Here is an 18,782-nt window from a genome sequence, read left to right on the forward strand (position 1 = left end):
TCCATATAGAAAAAAGTAAATTGAATTCCTACTATATACCCTACACAAAAAATTATTTCCAGATGGATTAGCAACCTAAAATGAAGATCAAAACTTTAAAAGTTCTGAAAATATAGGATACTATCTTTATGACTTTAATGTGTAGAAAGAGTTCTTATGCATTATATACAAAAAGCACAAATTATAAAGGAAAATATAGAGAAATTTAGCCACAATTAAAATTTAAAATACTTGCATGACAATAGGCATCATAAATGAAGGTGAAAGGCACATCAGATACAAGATGATATCTGCAAACATAAAATTGACAAAAGAATTAGTGTTCTGAATATATAAAAACTCCAACAAATCAACAAGAAAAATATAAGCTAATAGAAAAATGGACAAAAGCAATTTACAAAAGAGAAAGCATGAATGGCCAGTATACAATATGAAAAGATGCTTAACCTTACTGGTAATTAGCCAAGTATATGTTAAAATCACAATGAGGTAAAATTCTGAAACATCTCATTGGCTAAAATTTATATAACTTGTGACACCAAATGTTTTCAAGGCCCAAGAGAGATCTCCTACACTGCTTGTGGGTCAGTTCCACCTGGCAAGCTCTTTTTGCTTGCTTATCCCTGGACGCAAGGAGCCAGAGTGCCTAGGCAACAGCAGCAGCATATAATTCAGTGGACTCTTGGCCGTGTTCCCTGGTGAACCTGTACCCTTTTGAAGACCAGGACCTCTAACTCTATCTACAGAGCCAAGAGTTCTAGGACAGGAAGTACAAAGTCTCCCAATGGGTCATTAGGAATCATGGTAAGTGGAGCCAATCCTGTTTTCACCCCTTTTTTCTAATACGTGTATTTTTCTTTTTTGGGACACAGTGCCCCAGTATCTTTGGGGTCATTGATTCACTGCATATTTAGTGTTCCAAAAGATAGCACTGTACCCTCACAGAGAATTGTCCCTGAACTGGTGCTGCAACTGTGCCTCGGGGATGTTCCGGTGCTTAATCAGAACGGCAGCTTCTGGATGGTGTGGTATATAATAAGACAGGTGGAAACTGTAGTCATGGGTTCATTGCTGCATCTTTTGTGCTGGAAACCTGGTCTCCTGGTCTGAAACAGTGTTATATGTAACAGTAGTTGGCTGAGATTCTGAAAGCAGGAAAGTGAAACCCACGCTTGGAATATGTCTGTTACTGTGAGAACAAACCACTGGCCCTTTCAGCATGGAAGGAACCCAGCGTTTCCCCTTTGCCATCTAGTGGTTGGTTGTTCCCCTTGAGAAATGGTGCTGTACCAGATGCTTGGAGTTGATATTTGGTGATGGCAACAGTGGATAAAACTTGGTAAGTGGGAGTCCACTGTTGTGCCAATGTTGACTCCATCTCTGCCACCATGGCCACTTTGTTCCTGCGCCCATCATGCCAGTACTGGGGTGGCCAGTGGAACAGGCTGACCAGGCTGACCAACAAACCCAGGTCACTTTGTCAGCTTTGTTGTTTAGTGCCTCTTTCTTGGTGGATGCCCGCCGACTGGCTTTAACAAGTGATGCAGATATCTTCATAGCACATACTCACTCCTATGTCCATCCACATGTTTCTACCTCAGATTTCCTTGTTCCTGCCCTTTCAGTATTTTTGCTTCTGGATTCTCACTAGCCAGCCAAGCCATTTTCTAAAGGCTTGATTTCTAAAGTTGGGCTATTTTCCTTCCACATGAAGTGGGCAACTGGTGCACTGTTTGAAGGTCACCAGTTGGGAGGATTTTCCTTTATCACTATTTATTATGGCCACTCCTGAGTGAGACTACAGTGTGGCTGCTATGAATTTTTGGCTTGCATCTGTACATAGTAAGCCAACCATTTATAAACCAAAATCCAGCCTTTTTCTTGTCCTTCAGCTGGTTGTATAGTATCCCCTTACATCCATAGGTGTGAACTGAGGGAGTGGTTTTGGTGCAACCCTGGTGGACGCTGTGGGAGTCTGGCTACTTATTCCTACAAGACCACCTGGTCCTGCTTCTGTATGATTCCAGATGCACAGCTTCTATCTTGTGATGGATTGCTGTTGCACTCTTTTGACATTATGATTTGGTGGGTCTGACAAGACTTAGATTTTGATGGGCAGTTTTAGCCACATGGTCTCATAGCTGGGCACTCTGCAGTAAGTATCACTAGTACCCAAGTGATGGTCTTGAGGTACCTATTCTCATTTAAAGAAACGAGCCTTCTTGGAGAAATGGCTGATTCCAGACATGGGGTAGGAAATATACAAGCCTGGAATATCCTGTCATACCAGATAGCAAGGAAGCAATAAGACACTATTGAGAGTATTTCAAAAGGGACTCAGGAGACAATTTGAAGAGGCTCTCCCTAGCCAAAGATATGACAGGTAGAGCTTACAAGAGAGGGGTAATTGAAAGGGTGAAACATATCAAATATGTTTAAATAAATGCATTTATAATGATATTTTAAAAACTAATTGGTCAGACTTCGCTGGTGGCACAGTGGTTAAGAATCTGCCTGCCAGTGTAGGGCACACGGGTTCAAGCCCTGGTCTGGGAAGATCCCACATGCCGTGGAGCAACTAAGCCTATGTGCTACAACTACTGAACCTGCACTCTAGAGCCCATGAGCCACAACTACTGAGCCTGCGTGCCACAACTACTGAAGCCTGTGCACCTAGAGCCCTTGCTTCACAACAAGAGAAGCCACGCAATGAGAAGCCTGTGCACTGCAACAAAGAGTAGCTCCTGCTCGCCGCAACTAGAAATAGCCTGTGCACAGCAACAAAGACCCTATACAGTCATAAATTTAAAAAAAATCTTAAAAAAAAAATTGGTCAACCTTGGATTGGGCAAGTTCATCATCTTGAAGACTGCTAAGTCAATGGACATAATCCAACATTTATCTTCCCTTTATTTTATGAACTGTACCACTGAGTAACAAAATAATAGTTGAGGGGAAGCTTTTCATTATAAAGGTATTTCAACTAATGAATGAAAAAGAAGTGAGAGAATTGAAAATCACCATTTTGCAGCTCTCAAGGAATTAACACACCTAAGCATTGAGCATCAGTAGATGCTAACATCACAAAAAGAGAGATGGCCAGACATTATGTGCTTCCTGATCAAAGAACATAGAAACCAGTCTGTAAAGACTGGAAGAAGTGTTTGCTCCTTCAAATGCACAGACCCTAGAATGTATATATATGTATAACTGAATCACTTTGCTGTACAGCAGAAATTAACACATTGTAAATCAACTATACTTCAGTAAAATAAAATTTTGAAAAATGCACAGACACTAATGCAAGGCTACATGGATCATGAAGAATCAGGCAAATATGACACTGCCAAAAGAAACGAATACAGCTCCAAAGGCAAAGAAACGGAGATCTGTGCTTTGCCTGACAAGGAATTCAAAATAATCGTCTTAAAGAAATTGAATGAAATGCAAGAGAACACAAGTAGACAACTAAACAAAATCAAGAAAATGATGCATGAATAAAGTGAAAAGTTTAATAAAGAAATAAAACCATAAAAAGAGCTAAACAGAATTACTGGAGCTGAAGAATACAATGGAATGTTGAAGCTCAGTAGAGAACTTCAACAACAGATTTGTTCATGTAGAAGAATGAATCAGTGAACGTAAAGACAAATCATTTGAAATTAGCTAGTTAGAGGAACAAAAAGGACAAAGAATGAAAAAGAGTGAAGAAAACTTATGCAAATTATGTGATACCCTGAAGTGTTTGAAAATTTCTATCATGGGAGTCCTAGAAGGAGAAGAGAGAGAGAAAGGAGGGAAAAGATTATTTAAAGAAATAATAGCTGAAAACTTTGCAAGTCTTGGGAATGATAATGACACGCAAGTATAGGAAGCTCAAAGGACCCCAAGCAGGATCAACCGAAAGAACATTACTCTGAGATACATTGTAATTAAAATGTTAAAAGCCAAAGACAAGGGTAGAATTTTGAAAGCAGCAAGAGAAAAATGACTTGTCCTTTGCAAGGGGATCTCCATGAGGCTATCAGTGGATTTCTCTGCAGAAACCTTGCAGACCAGTAGGTGGTGGGATGGTATATTCAAAGTGCTGAAAGAAAAAACTGCCAGGTGAGAATACTATACCAAACAAAACTGTCCTTCAGAAATGAAGAAGAGTTAAAGACATTCCCAGATAAACAAAAGCTATGGGAGTTCATCACCACTAGACCCGCCTTAGAAGAAATGTTAAGTGAGTTCTTCAAGTCGAAATGAAAGGATGCTAAGTAAACAATGTGAAAATATATAAAAGTATAAAACTGACTGGTAAAGGTTAAAATGCAATCAAATGCAGAACACCCTAATTCTGTAATGGAGGTGTGTAAATCACTTTAACTCTAGTAGAAAAGTTAAAAACCAATAATATTAAAAATAACTATAGCTGTAGTAACATATTAACAGATGAGCAATATAAAAAATGTAAAGTGTGACATCAATAGCATGAAATGTGAGGGAAAGAGAAGTAAAAGTATAGAGTTTTTGTATGTAATCGAAGCTAAGTTATCAGCTTAAAATAGACTATTATATCTATAAGATGTTTAATATAAGCCTTATGGTAACCACAAAGGAAAAAACCTATAGTAGTTACACAAAAGACAAAGGTATTAAAGAATACCATTACAAAAGACAAATTATAAAGGAAGACAGTAAGAGAGGAAAAAGAAAGAAGGAAGTAAAAAAATAGGCGGTCAGAAAATAATGAGTAAAATGGCAAGAGAAAGTTCTTACCTATGAATAATTACTTTAAACATAAATGAACTAAATTCTTCATTCAAAAGACACATAGTGGCTGAATGGATTTAAAAAAAAACAGTATTCAACAATATGCTGCCTGTAAGAGACTCACAGTAGCTTTAAGTACACATAGGTAGAAAGCAAAGGGATGGAAAAAGATACTCCATGCAAATGGTAACCAACAGATAACAGGAGTGACTATACTTATATCAGATAAAATAAACTTTCGTTCAAAATTGGTCACAAGAGACAAAGAAGGTGAGTACACAGTGACAAAGGGATTAATTCATCAAGAGGATATAACAATTGTAAATATATGTATCCAGCATTGGAACATCTAAATATTTAAGGCAAATATTAACAGAACTGAAGGGAGAAATAGGCAGCAATAAAATAATAGTAGTAGTTGTCAATACCCCTCTTTTAACATCCGGTAGATCACCCAGACAGAAAATCAATAAGGAAACAGTAGGTCTGACTAACACTAGAAACTAAATATACCTGACAGACATATACAGAATATTCCATCCAACAGCACCAGAATACACATTCTTTGCAAGCACACATGGAATATTCTCCAGGATCGATTATATATTAGGCCACAAAGCAAGCCTTAACAAATTTAAGAAAACTGAAATCACATCTAGTATGTTTTCCAAACACAATGGTATGAACGTGGAAATAAATAACAGGAGGAAAACTGAAATATTCAAAAGTAGTGGAAATCAAACTATACACTCCTGAGTTAAAGAAGAAATCAAAAGGGAATTCAAGAAAGTATTTTGAGACAAATGAAAATGAAAACACAAATACCAAAACTTATAGGATGCAGTAAAAACATTCCCAAGAGGGAAGCTTATAGTGATAAATGCGTACATTGAAGAAAAAGAAATATCTCTAATAAACAACCTTACTTTACACCTTAAGGATTTAGAAAAAGAATAATCTAAGCCCAAAGTTACCAGAAGGAAGGAAATAATAAAGATCACAGAAGAAGTAAATGAAATCAAGACTAGAAAGAAAACAGAAAAAAATCATTGAAACTAAGAGTTGGTTTTTTGAAAAAGATAAACAGAATTGATAAACCTTTAGCTAGACTAACCAAGAATAAAGGAGAGAGGACTCAAATAAACAAAACTATAAATGAGACATTACAACTGATACCACAGAAATACAAAGGATCATAAAAGACTGCTGTGAGCCGCAGAGCACAGGGAGATCAGCTCGGTGCTTTGTGACCGCCTGGAGGGGTGGGATGGGGAGGGTGGGAGGGAGGGAGACACAGGAGGGAAGGGATGTGGGAACAGATGTATATGTATGACTGATTCACTTTGTTATAAAGCAGAAACTAATAAAAAAATATTTTTGTTTACAAAAAAAAAGACTGCTGTGAAAAAGTATACACCAACAAATTGGATAACCTAGAAGAAATGGATAAGTGCCTAGAAACATACAACCCACCAAGACTGAATCATGAAGACAGGAAACCTGAGCAAACCAATTAAGGAGACTGAGATAGTAATAAAAAAATCCTACCCCCTCAAAAAGACCCAGGACCAGATATCTTCACTGGCAAATTCTGCCAAACATTTAAAGAAGAATTAACGCTAGTCCTCAGACTCTTCCAAAAAAACTGAAGAGGGGGGGACAGTCTCAAACTAATTTTATGAGGCCAGCATTACCCCGATATAAAAGGCAGATAAAGATGCTACAAGAGAAGAAAACTACAAGCCAGGATCACTGAATAATGTAGATGCAAAAATTCTCAACAAAATATTAGCAAATCAAATTCAACAGCACATTGGAAGGATCACACACCATGATCAAGCAGGATTTATCCCTGGGATGCAAGGATGGGTCAACAGCTGCAGATCAGTAAATGAGATATACCAGATTAATAGAATGAAGGATAAAAATCATGACTCTCAATAGATGCAGAGAAACTGCTTGCCAAAATTCAACACCCTTTCATGACAAAAGCTCTCAAACAAATTTGAGAGGTATAGGAGAAACATACTTCAATGTAATAAAGGCCAAATATGACAGACCCACAGATAACGTCATAATCAGTGGTGAAAAGCTGAAAGCTTTTCTGTTTGGATCAGAAAGAAGATACTCTCTGTACTCCTATTCAACGTAATACTGGAAATCTTATCCAGAGCAATTAGGCAAGAAATGGAAATTAAAGGTACCCTATCAGAAAGGAAGAAGTAAAATTGTCTGTCGATGACATGATCTTATATATAGAATACCCTAAAGACTTCACCAAAAAACTGTTAAAAGTAATCAATGAATCCAGTAAAGTTACAGTAATGCAACATATGAAAATCAATTGCATTTCCATACAGTAAAAATGAAATATCTGAAAGAGAAATAGAGAAAACAATCTCACTCACAATAGCATCAAAAACAATAAAATAATTAGGAATAAATTTACCCAAGGAAGTGACAAATATTTACACTGTAAACTATAAGACATTGATGAAAGAAATTGAAGAAGACACAAATAAGAGGAAAGATATCTCATGTTCATGGATTGGAAAGATTAATATTGTTAAAATGTCCATACTACCCAAGGCCATTCTATAGATTAAATGTAATTCCACATTAAACCCAATATCAAAATTCCAATGGCATTTTTTACAGAAATAGAAAAAATAATCCTAAAATGTGTATGGAACCAAAAAAGATCCCAAAGAGCCAAATCAATTTTGAGAAAGAAGAGCAAAGCTGAAGGCATCACACTTCCTGATTTCAAATTATACTACAAAACTATAGTAATCAAAACAATATGTTACTGCAATAAAAACAGACACATAGACGAATGAAATAGAATAGAATAGAATAGAATAGAATAGAATAGAATAGAATAGAATAGAATAGAGAGCCTGAAAATAAACTCAAGCATATATGGTCAACTAACACTTGACAATGGAGCCAAGAATACTCAGTGGGGAAAAATCTATTAAATAAATGATGTTGAGAGAAATGGATATTCACATACAAAAAAATGGACCCCTATCTCACACCACTCAGAAAAATTAACTTGAAATGAATTGAAGACTTGAATGTAAAGATCTGAAACCATAGAACTCCTAGAAGGAAACAGAGAGAAAAAAAGCTCCTTGACATTGGCCTTGGCAATGATATTTTGGATATGACACCAAGAGCACAAGCAACAAAGCAAAAATAAACAAGTGACATTACATCAAACTAAAAAGCTTATGCACAGCCACAGAAACAGCAGAATGAAGAAGCAATGGAATGGAGAAAATATTTGCAAACCATGTATCAGATAAGGGGTTAATATCCAAAATATATTGGGAACTCATACAATTCAATAACCCTCCCTCGAAAAAAACCCCTCCAAATCATCTGATTGAAAATGGCAGAGGACCTGAATAGACATTTTTCTAAGAAGACTTACAAATGGTCAAGTACATGAAAAGATGCTCAACATCACTGATCATCAGGGAAATGCAAATCAAACCCACAGTGAGATATCACTTCACATCTGTTAGAATGGCTACTGCTGAAAAGGCAAAAGATAACAAGGATGGCAAGGATGTGGAGAAAAGGGAACCCTAGTGCACTGTTGGTGGGAATGTAAGTAGGTAAAGCCATTATGGAAAACAGAATGGAGGTTCCTCAGAAATTAGAAATAGAACTACTGAATAATCAAGCAATCCCACTTCTGGGTATATATCCAAAGGAAATGAAATCAGTATCTCGAAGAAATATCTGCACTCCCATGTTCATTCCAGCATTATCAGCCATAGCCAAGAGATGGAAACAACCTAAATGGCTATTAACAGACTAATGGATAAGGATGGTGTGCTATTGATGTGTATATAAATATGTATATGTATGTGTGTGCGTGTATATATACACAACACATAATGTAATATTAGCCATAAAAAACAAAGGAATTCTGTCATTTGTGACAATGTGGGTAGACCTTTAGGGCATTATCCTAAATGAAATAAGTCATACAGAGAAGACAAATACTGTATAATTTCACTTACATTAGAAGCTAAGAAAACAGACAAATTCGTAGAACAGAGAGTAGAATGGTGGTTTCCAGAGGTTGTTGGGGGAATTGTTTACAAACTTCCAGTTATAAGATGAATAAGTTCTGGGGATCTAATGTTCATCATGGTGACTATAGTTAATGATACTGTACTTTATAGTTGACAGTTGCTAAGAGAGTAGATTTTAAATATTCTCACTACAAAACATTGTAATTGTGTGAGGTGATAAATGTGTTAACTAACCTTATTGTTTTAATTATTTCACAGTATATATGTGTGTCAAATATGTGATGGTGTTATAAATGTCATATGTGAATTATATACCAATAAAGCTGGAAAAAAACTTTTCAAAAGTTTAAAAAATTACACAGTACCACCTATAGTTTTGCCAAAGGATGAAATCTGAGGTTGATCACGCCTCTGGATCCAGCAGCAAATTTGCAGGAAATATTGAGGATAGAGGAATAAGTTGAATTGCACCACAAGAATGCAATTGGCAAAATCCACACTGTGGGAAATTCTGCAGGTCAAGTGGCTCATGTTTTCTTCAATAGATAAATTATAAGGAAAAGAATGAAGAGGAAACCTGTCAATTGAAAGAACTTTAAAGACATAATCAGATTTCTTAAAATGAGCAAGACCAAAGTATAGTATCAGGATGGATAACTTGAATGATAAAAATATAAAGAAACATAAGGAAGTGAATACGATAAAATTCAGACAGTGGTTAGTTTTGGGGGGAGGAAGGGAGTTGTGACTGTGGTGTCATACAAGGAGGGATTTCTGGGGTGGGTGGCAAAGTTCTAAATCTTGACCTGGGTGGTGGTTAGTAGGCCATTTGAGTAATAATAGACATTGAATTTTGCGTCTGTTTTGTGTGGTTTTTCTGTATCTGTTTTACTTTATAATAAAAGGTTAAAATACAAAATATTTTAAATAAAATAGTGCCCACTACATCTTCTTTGATGATATTCATGTTGTTTACTAGACTACGGTAAATTCTGAGAAATTCTGCCATTAATAAACCTTGCTTTGTTTAAACACACACACACTCGAAGCCAAATAAAAGAATGCTTAGGTTATACTGGAAGCCACTAGATAAAACATCTGATTGCTTCAGGGAGGAGTTTTATTCTTAGAGCTACTGCTTATCCTAAGTTAAGTACCTTTCTAAAAATTTTGACATTCGTTGTATAACAGTTCCCTGGAGGATTATTTCAGCCACACATGGCCCCCCTTGAAGACCTTTGTCCAGCTGGAGCTAGTTCATTCTCCCTGCTGTCAGAGGTCTTATCTTGATTCTTATTAAACATAAAAGGGGGTTAAATATCTCTCTACCTGCAATAAATTTTTGTTTGGTCATTTTAAGTTTTATATCACGAGGATGTAGTGAAGACATAAAAGATATGGACTCTGGGGCCGTCTGTGTGGTACTATAGACAATGGTCAGGATAGGCTGGTTGCTAAAATAGCCTATTATATACCGTGTGTGGAGAATACTGAAGGCGTGCAGTTCTCTTCGGTACCATCACTGTTAGTCCCTGTGAGATACAGAAATATTTTATTCGGTGAACTCCTCAGTTTCTGAACTTCAGGGGCTATGGTGCCTCAGCTTGGCACACCGCACAGCTCCTGGATGCCTTTGTGGCCTTTTATGTTCAGTAATGCTGCGCAGCTCCTTTTCTACCTGTCCTTCTCCAGAGATTCCCTGTCATCATTCCTGTGATGGTTAATTTTATGTGTCAACTTGACTTGGCTAAGGGATGCCCAGAAAGCTGGTAAAACATCATTTCTGGGTGTGTCTGTGAGCGTTTCTGGAAGAGATTAGCATTTGAATCAGTACACTGAGTAAATCAACCTCACCAGTGCGGGTGGGCATCATCCAAACCATTGAGGGTCTGCACAGAACCAAATGGCAGAGGGAGGGTGAATTCACTCTCTTTGCTTGAGCTGGGACACCCATCTCCTCCTGTCCTTGAGCGTCAGTGCTCCTGGTTATCAGGCCTTCAGACTTAGACTGGGATTCACATCATTGGTTCTCAGGCTTTCAGGTTTGGACTAGAATTATAGTACCACCTTTCCTGGGCCTCCAGCTTGCAGACTGTAGCTCATGGGACTCCTCAGCCTCCATGACTGTGGGAGCCAATTCATCATAATGAATCTCTCTGTATATATATATTTGTATAAATCCTGTTGGTTCTGTTCCTTTGGAGAACCCTGACTAATATAATTCCCTCATCCCAGGAATGCAGGGAAGTAAAATTAGCAGTGAATCCTTGTTTCAGAGACTTGAGGATAGTCAATTTTAGTAAATACTCAGTAAATATTTAGCTATATTCACTAGCAGCAAACAATTCACTTGTAAACAGGAAAAATGTTATCTAGTGGTGTGTAACTTGAACAACGCATATGCTTATGTTTTTCCTTGAATTTTTTTCTTTCCCTTAAAAATTGTATGTATTTTTTGTTCTTAAAGTAATGTAGGGACTTCCCTGGTGGCGCAGTGGTTAAGAATCCACCTGCCAATGCAGGGGACACGGGTTCGAGCCCTGTTCCAGGAAGATCCCACATGCCGCGGTGCAACTGAGCCCGTGCACCACAACTACAGAGCCTGTGCTCTAGAGCCCGTGAGCCACAACTACTGAGCTCATGTGCCACAACTACTGAAGCCTGTGCGCCTAGAGCCCATGCTCTGCAACAAGAGAAGCCACCGCAATAAGAAGCCTGTGCACCACAATGAAGAGTAGCCCCCGCTCGCCGCAATTAGAGAAAGCCTGCGCGCAGCAATGAAGACCCAACACAGCCAAAAAAAAAAAAAAATCTATTCCTGGCTTCTGAAAAAAATAATAAAATAAAGTAATGTAAATCTATTACATACAAACTTGAAAAATGAAAAAAATATTTGTATATTCTCACCGCTATAATATAATCATGATTATGATTTTATATATTTCTTTCTAGTCTATTTTGGTATGAATTTTTTTCATAGTTTTGTGATAAAAACATGCATATAACTGTGATTTTCCCTTTTAAATTTAGCCTTAGGTAATTATGATATAATTATATACATATTTCCATATTGCATTGTTATCACAATAGTAATTTTTTTACTGCATTAAACTTCATCATTTGGCTCTATCATATTTTTTAACTGTTAACCTACTATAGGTTAGTATGTTTCCTATCACAGTTGAGCAAATATATTTTTTATAATATATAACATCATTCACATTTCTTTTTGGTTGTTGCTCTGAATTCTTAAAGTAGTATATTAACAAGTGTCAAGAATTTCAGTAAATTTCTAATTTTTCTTTTAGCTCTGTCATCAAATCTAGCAAATCTAGTGATTGTTAAAGTAGGAGGAATATATTAATTTGCCAACTGTTCTACCTATGATCTTAATTATATATGACTTAATAAAGCCATGTAAAACTTGAGTGAGGCAGGAATCTTGTTTACATCTAGGAATTGACCACAGAATAGCAGTTGTGGACAGTGTAGAAACTCGGTAGAAAAATGAAGATTCTTTATTTGGAGCCCAGGAAAAGTAATGCAGCATTTTAGATGTGTGTAAGTATGTGCATCCTTGGGAGATGGTTCTTAGTTTTCATCATATGTTCAAAGGAATCCAATAACTAACCAATGGTGTGAGCACAATGTTTGCTAGTTGAATGGAATGCCATTTTTGTGAGTTTCTTTATTTGTTGTTCCCTCTTTCCCTGCCTTCCCCTGTCTCTCTTTCCTTATTCATTATGTTCAGTACTCGAACTCAGAAAACGGTTCTTTTTGGTGAGCAGCGATTTATCACATGAAAGTTTCTAATGACTTTAAACATTTTAAAAAACTGAACACATATGAAATCGTTAATCAAATACTGTGTCAATCTGTTTTGATTTGGGGAAGTTTTCCCATTTAAATCAGTAATTTAGTGTTACCTTCCTTTGGTAGAATTTTTAAAGAAAGCACGACCAGGATGCTGATCATTAAATTAATTTCTACTATTCCTACAACCTACTATGTTTTGACAAGTCCATAATGAACTGAGTGTGGAAATCATTCATCAAATGCAGTTATCCTTTTGCTGTGTTATTTCAAAAGGTATAGCTTTACTAACTCCATTAAAATTTGAGGCTTTCTAAGTTTTTGCACAACTAAAGCAAAGAGACATTCTGTGAAAATAACCTTAAATAAAATTCTTTTTAGGTGTTAAAAACTCTACTTCTTCAAAAGATAAAATCTTAGTCATTTTTGATTACCAGATGACAGGAACAACCTCTCTTTTCTAGTGTAACAGGGCTTCTGATATGCAATGACCACCTTGTTTTTGATAAAGGACTAATCAGTATCATATTTTTTCTTAGGAATGGGCTGTTTCTGGGGAGCTGAAAGGAAATTCTGGACCCTGAAAGGAGTATATTCAACTCAAGTTGGTTATGCAGGAGGCTACACTCCCAATCCTACTTATGAAGAAGTCTGCTCAGGTAGGAAGAATTTGCTCTATCACATAAGGAACAAGGACGGACTCGTCCCTGCTGGCGGATGACGGGATCTTTAAAATGGAAATAATTTTTTTGTGTGTTTTCTCAGTCTTCTCTTGCCTGTTTCTATAAATATACTTGCTGGCCTTTCACTTCATATTTTTAGAAGATAATAGACTTCCTACGGAATGTGTCATTTAGCTTTTGTTGCAGAAAAATCACCCTGAAACTTAATCGCTAAAACAATCATTTGTTACCTTATGATTCTGTGGGTCAGCAATTTAGACTAAGCTCAGCCTGGTGGTTCTTCTGCTGGTTTCATCTGGGTTCATTTATGTGATTTCAGTCAACTGGTGGGTTGCCTGGGGGCTAGTTGGTCTTTGATGGCTTCGCTCATACATCTGGCAGTTGCTGCTGGCTGTCACTTCCTCTTGCCTGGGGTAATGGGGTTGATGGAACGTATGTCTTCACACACTGGCCTGGGTGAATTCACGTGATGGCGGATGCAGAGATACGGAGCAGTAAGAGAGGACAGGCACCATTCTGCTAGTACTTTTCAAATCTCTGAGTCACATTTACTATTGGTCCCATTGACCAAAGCAGGTCACATGGCCTAGCCCAGAATCTGTGTGGGAGGGACTTCCCAAAGGCAGGTGTACAGAGAGATGTGAAGACATTGGGACCATCACCACATCACTCTATCACCTGGGACAAATATGTCATATACCAGACTTGTTTTCTTGAGGGAAAGACACTAAAAATCAGGCTATAATGAAGGGATTGTCAAACTGTGGCTTGCAGGCTAAATCCTGCATGCTGCCTGTTTATATAAAGTTTTTTTTTCTTTAAACACAGACATGACTATTTATTTATGTTATCTGTGAATGTTTTCATGTCACAGTTGCACTTGAGTGGATGCATCTGAGACAGTATGGCCTGTGAAACCTAAAATGTTTATGATCCGGCCCTTTACAGAAAAATATTTGCTGACTGGGATAGGCAGTTGCCTCCGTGGCAAATTCTAGCTCAATGACCAGATAACCTTTCTGGAATTTGTTTTGTTTTGTTATTTCTGGCCTTCAAGGATTTCCTTTTACCTTTCTGCCAGCTCTGGTTGCATTTAAAGCACATTATTTTTCTCTTAAAAATTTTTTTTCATTTTAAATATGAAAATGGTATATATTTAAGGTGTACAGCATGATACTTTGATATACATAGTGAAACAATTACTAATAGTCAAGCTAATTAACATACCCATCTCCTCATGTACTTTTTTTGGGTGGTGAGAGCACCTTTGATCTACTCTCTTAGCAAATTCCAAGTATACAATACAGTATTACTAAGTACAGTCACCATGCTGTACCTTGTATCTCTACAGCTAATTCATCTTACATAAATAAACGTTTGTACCATTTGACCAACATCTCCCCATTTCCCTGGTAACCACCATTCTACTCTCTGCTTCTGTGAGTTCGATTTTTTTAGACTCCACTTGTAAGTGAGACGGTGCAGTATTTTTTTTCTGTGTCTAGCTTATTTCACTTAGCATACTGTCCTACAGGCTCACTCATGTTGTTGCAAATGACAGGATTTCCTTCATTTTTTTAGACTGAATAGTATTCCGTGTGTATGTGCCACATCTTCTTTATCCCTTCATTGATGGACATTTAGGTTGTTTCATACCTTGGCTATTGTGAATAATGCTGCAGTGCACATGGGAGCAGAGATGTCTCTTTAAGATACGGATTTCATTTCCTTTGTGTGTATACCCAGAAGAGAGGTTGCTGGATCGTATGATAGTTCTGTTTTGAATTTCCTGAGGCACATCCATACTGTAAAATACATTTTTTAAAAGAATATTTTATTTACTATCTTAAGAGTTCTTAATAGGGAGAGTTTATCTAGTATACAGCCCACCACATTGACAGAAATGGGATTTTAAAAAATATGTAAATAGTTTTATCATTTAAAAATAAAGGTTGGCATTGGTGTTATCTGTGGGCCCTCTCAGCTCTTTGAGGGTGCTGCGAATGTAGACGGGGGGAATTGGAGTTTGGGAGTTTGTTCGATAATGAGCGGGTCGATTTGTTTGCTGCAATATGAATTCTGATTTTGAAATGAAATTTGAACTGTGCACCAATGAAAATGTCATGAAAATATACATATTCTTCTTTTTCTTGCTTCTGGAGAAGAATTGAAATATTCTGATCGGTGTTGAAAATGTGGAATATCGAACAAATACGTTCATGGTTAATCCATTTTTTTCCTCTGCTTCTGTTTCAAAATTAAACAAATGCTTATGCAGAACTATAAATAGAGAGATTCAGATGAACCCTGGAGATTGCCCAGGTGTATCCTCTTAAAGCTTAGGAATGGAAATGAATAGATTCCTTCCTGTAATTGCAGACCTGACTTAATAGCCTAAGAGGAAAAGTTGCTAAGAAAACCTCCAGATATCTACTGCTTATATTGTTACTGTCTACCAGCAAAATGTTAATCATCAATTAGAATATCATGGTTGCTGGTTTGCTCAGACTCTCTCCAATTCACTTCTTCACCGTAACAAGAACAACATGATAATTGCCCTTTGTTGAACTCCTACTCTGTGCCAGACACTGTAACAAGCACTTTTTGCATCTTTGCTTTTTTCCATCTGATCTTTCAAACAGCCCCATGAAGGGCCTCAGTTTCTGCTTTTTTACAGAGGGAGTGTTGAGGCTCAGAGAGAATAAGTAACTTACCTGAGGTCATATCTCCCGACCTCCTTAGCTCTCAGCTCAAAACTTATGCCATTGACTGTGGTGTAAGTCACCCAGCTGTCATCACAGCCCAGCCATTCTCCATCCACCTATTTATGCTTCCCTCCTCCACACATTCTCTTCCATGTATACTTTTGAATCTATCGGTATGCTTTTTAATGATTACTGTAAGGAAAATACCAAGCAGTTTTTTTGGGGTCTTTCTGATGTTTACAAGGAAAAAGGAAAAAACCCTTTTAAGATACAGTTCATGCAGACATGTGGTGCGTTAGAGGCCTGTAGCAACAGTGAAGTACAGAAACCACGGAGGTCGGTAAAGAACTCTCTATTTGACGTAAACACTACCTGCTAAGTTAGTGGTGGCATCCGGAAGCATGGTTGTCATGGAAACTTGATCCTGATTGGAAAGAGATAGTTATAGGGTCTTATCCAGACTCAGAAGGAGAGATTATTTCTTTCCCCAGGATTTTTTTGTTGTTGTTGTTCTGATCATGAAAGGGAAAAACAAAAAGGCAGAGAGAAGCTGTGATAGAAAGGTCTCTCTAGCACAGAAGTGGTGGAGCCTTCAGATCCCTGGGAATAGCGGGGAAGGAGAACAAACAAGGTCCCCAGCTAATTAAAGATTTTTGACCAAGGAGAGGGATGGGGGAGACAGAAAGCAGGTTATACTGGCTAGACCTCCCTACTGGGGCCTCAGGTGCTCAAAGCCTTGTTGAACAAGTCAGCCCTGGAGGGGTCTGCCTTGCAAGAAAGAAAAACCCAGGCTCTGCTAAGATGTATGATCGTTGCTGAGGTTTCATGTGAGAGAAATACTAGTCTGTGCTCCAGTATTTGCATTACGTTCCAAATTGCTTACTCTTGTGTTTGCAATTAAGCTTGTAAAACTTTGGTCACAACCAGGAGTCTTTTGGAAAGGTATTCCTTTCTTCCTTCCTTCTTGCCTTCCTTCAAGAAAAGAGGCCCAAGGACCTGGATTGTGTGGCAACTGCCTTCTGTCACAGAGCAGGACGCCTGAGCCTGAGGTGCCACTGGGTCTTTGGGGGGCAGGTGCCAGGATTATAGGGCTAGCACTCAGGAAGGGGTTCTCAAAACCCACTGGGCTAGCTTTACCACTCCCTTCTACCCTGACCGATCGTCTGGGAGATGCTTCCAGAGTCAGAGCTTGTGTCAGACCTTCCACAAGTATTGTCTTGGCGAACAGATGGGTGATCACAAGCCACGGAACCAGAACCATTGGCTGAGGTTGGTCATGCCTGCTTGCTTGTGGGTCTGCATGTGAATGTGAAAGCAGGTGTGTGTCCAGACAGGCTGCATATCCATGTCTGAATGGTGTTTCTGTGTGGCTACAGATGGGCCAGTGATTGGCGTTGTGCTTAGGCACGTGGCAAAGACATATGACTTCTAGTAACAGCCAGGAGAGGAGGTGGCCCCCACAGTGACATTCATTAACGGCTCACCAAGGGGTCTGTTACGTGCTGGGTGATGTGTGTGAGTCTACAGCCCAACACATGTAGAAGACCCATGGGGAAAACAGTTCCTCAAGCATTTGCAAAGTTGCCTTTTGGGAATGAAGTATAAAATAAGCCTGTAATGCATCAGAGCCAAGATAGGCAATCACTTAGAAGAGAGCTTGGCTTCTGGGTCTTTGGGACTTCAGAGTAACCTGACGGAATGCCCTGACGTATGTAAAAGGAAAAGAAGAGAACCTTAGCAGGGAGGCTGGTCAGCCAGGTCTGCCAGGCCGGCCTGGGAAAGGGGAGGTCCTGCTGGCCCCCCAACAGGTTGCTCTATAAGGTTTGGCTGCTGGACAGACTCCCAGAGCCTGACACCATGACACTTGTAAGTTCTATCACTAACTCATCTTGTTCTGATACACACTCTGTAGAAACGTCTCATCTTTTGTCCTCCTGTGGAGATTATTTACAGGAAGAGAATGCAAGGAGACCAGGTCAGCCAGACAGTTCTACTTCTCATTTCAAATTCAATGAAATGCTTTTCTGAGAAGTATATCTCAGTCTATTGTGAGTTTAGTCTACACAGGTCATTCTCTCCATATTCAATTAACCTTGGGTTACATTCAGTGTATAAATGGAATTTGGCCTTCAGAGCTGAGAGTCAGAAGCCTGACTGCCATGATTTTCGAAAGGCTGTGATTGCCTCCTTGCGTTTCCCTAGAGATTCCGCGTCCCTCACATGTCCATCATTTCTTTTAAACCTGTTTTAAAAGTGACCACCCTCCTATAATAGGCACTTAAACTTCCTTTCCTCAGATTCATCAATTAGCACTGGAGCTCACAGACTGAGAAACTTGCATCTCTCAGGTATTTTAGGCCTGAATTCTGAGTCCTCTGAGAGCTGCCCACCACCAGCTGCTGCACCAAGAACCCAGTCTCAGCTTGGATGCAGGGTAGCATTGCTCACAGCCACTGTTTGGCTACTGTTTCTTGTTGTGTCTCAGATCTGTCTCTAAGACATGTGCTGAGAAGTAGTTTAAATCTTAGTGGCCATCATTCTGTTCCTGAAATGATTTCCAAGGATTCATTTATTCACAAGGTATTCCTTAACAGCTCAGTGTATGCCTGGCACTGGAGAATCCATAAAAACCTGGAAGGGAACAGCCAGGAAGAGCCTAAATTTCGTGTAGGCTTTCTTGATGAATTAAATTCACCATTGATTGGGAATGTACTGCATGCAAGACATTGTACTAGGTACTTCATATCATTGTATGTGATACCAAGTTGAAA

General features: G+C 38.3%; 1 protein-coding gene across 4 annotated transcripts in view; it reads left to right on the forward strand.

The window, feature by feature from the left end:
* MSRA (methionine sulfoxide reductase A) overlaps positions 1-18,782 on the forward strand; it is a 392,996-nt gene that overhangs the window by 181,281 nt on the left and 192,933 nt on the right. For all 4 annotated transcript variants that reach the window (XM_060102637.1, XM_060102638.1, XM_060102636.1 and 1 more), the window contains one exon: positions 13,163-13,282. In XM_060102637.1, the coding sequence (XP_059958620.1) occupies positions 13,163-13,282 (120 nt within the window). The remainder of the gene's footprint in view (positions 1-13,162; positions 13,283-18,782) is intronic.

The sequence above is a fragment of the Mesoplodon densirostris genome, chromosome 6 (genome assembly GCF_025265405.1).
Source record: "Mesoplodon densirostris isolate mMesDen1 chromosome 6, mMesDen1 primary haplotype, whole genome shotgun sequence".
NCBI classification, from domain to species: Eukaryota; Metazoa; Chordata; class Mammalia; order Artiodactyla; family Ziphiidae; genus Mesoplodon; species Mesoplodon densirostris.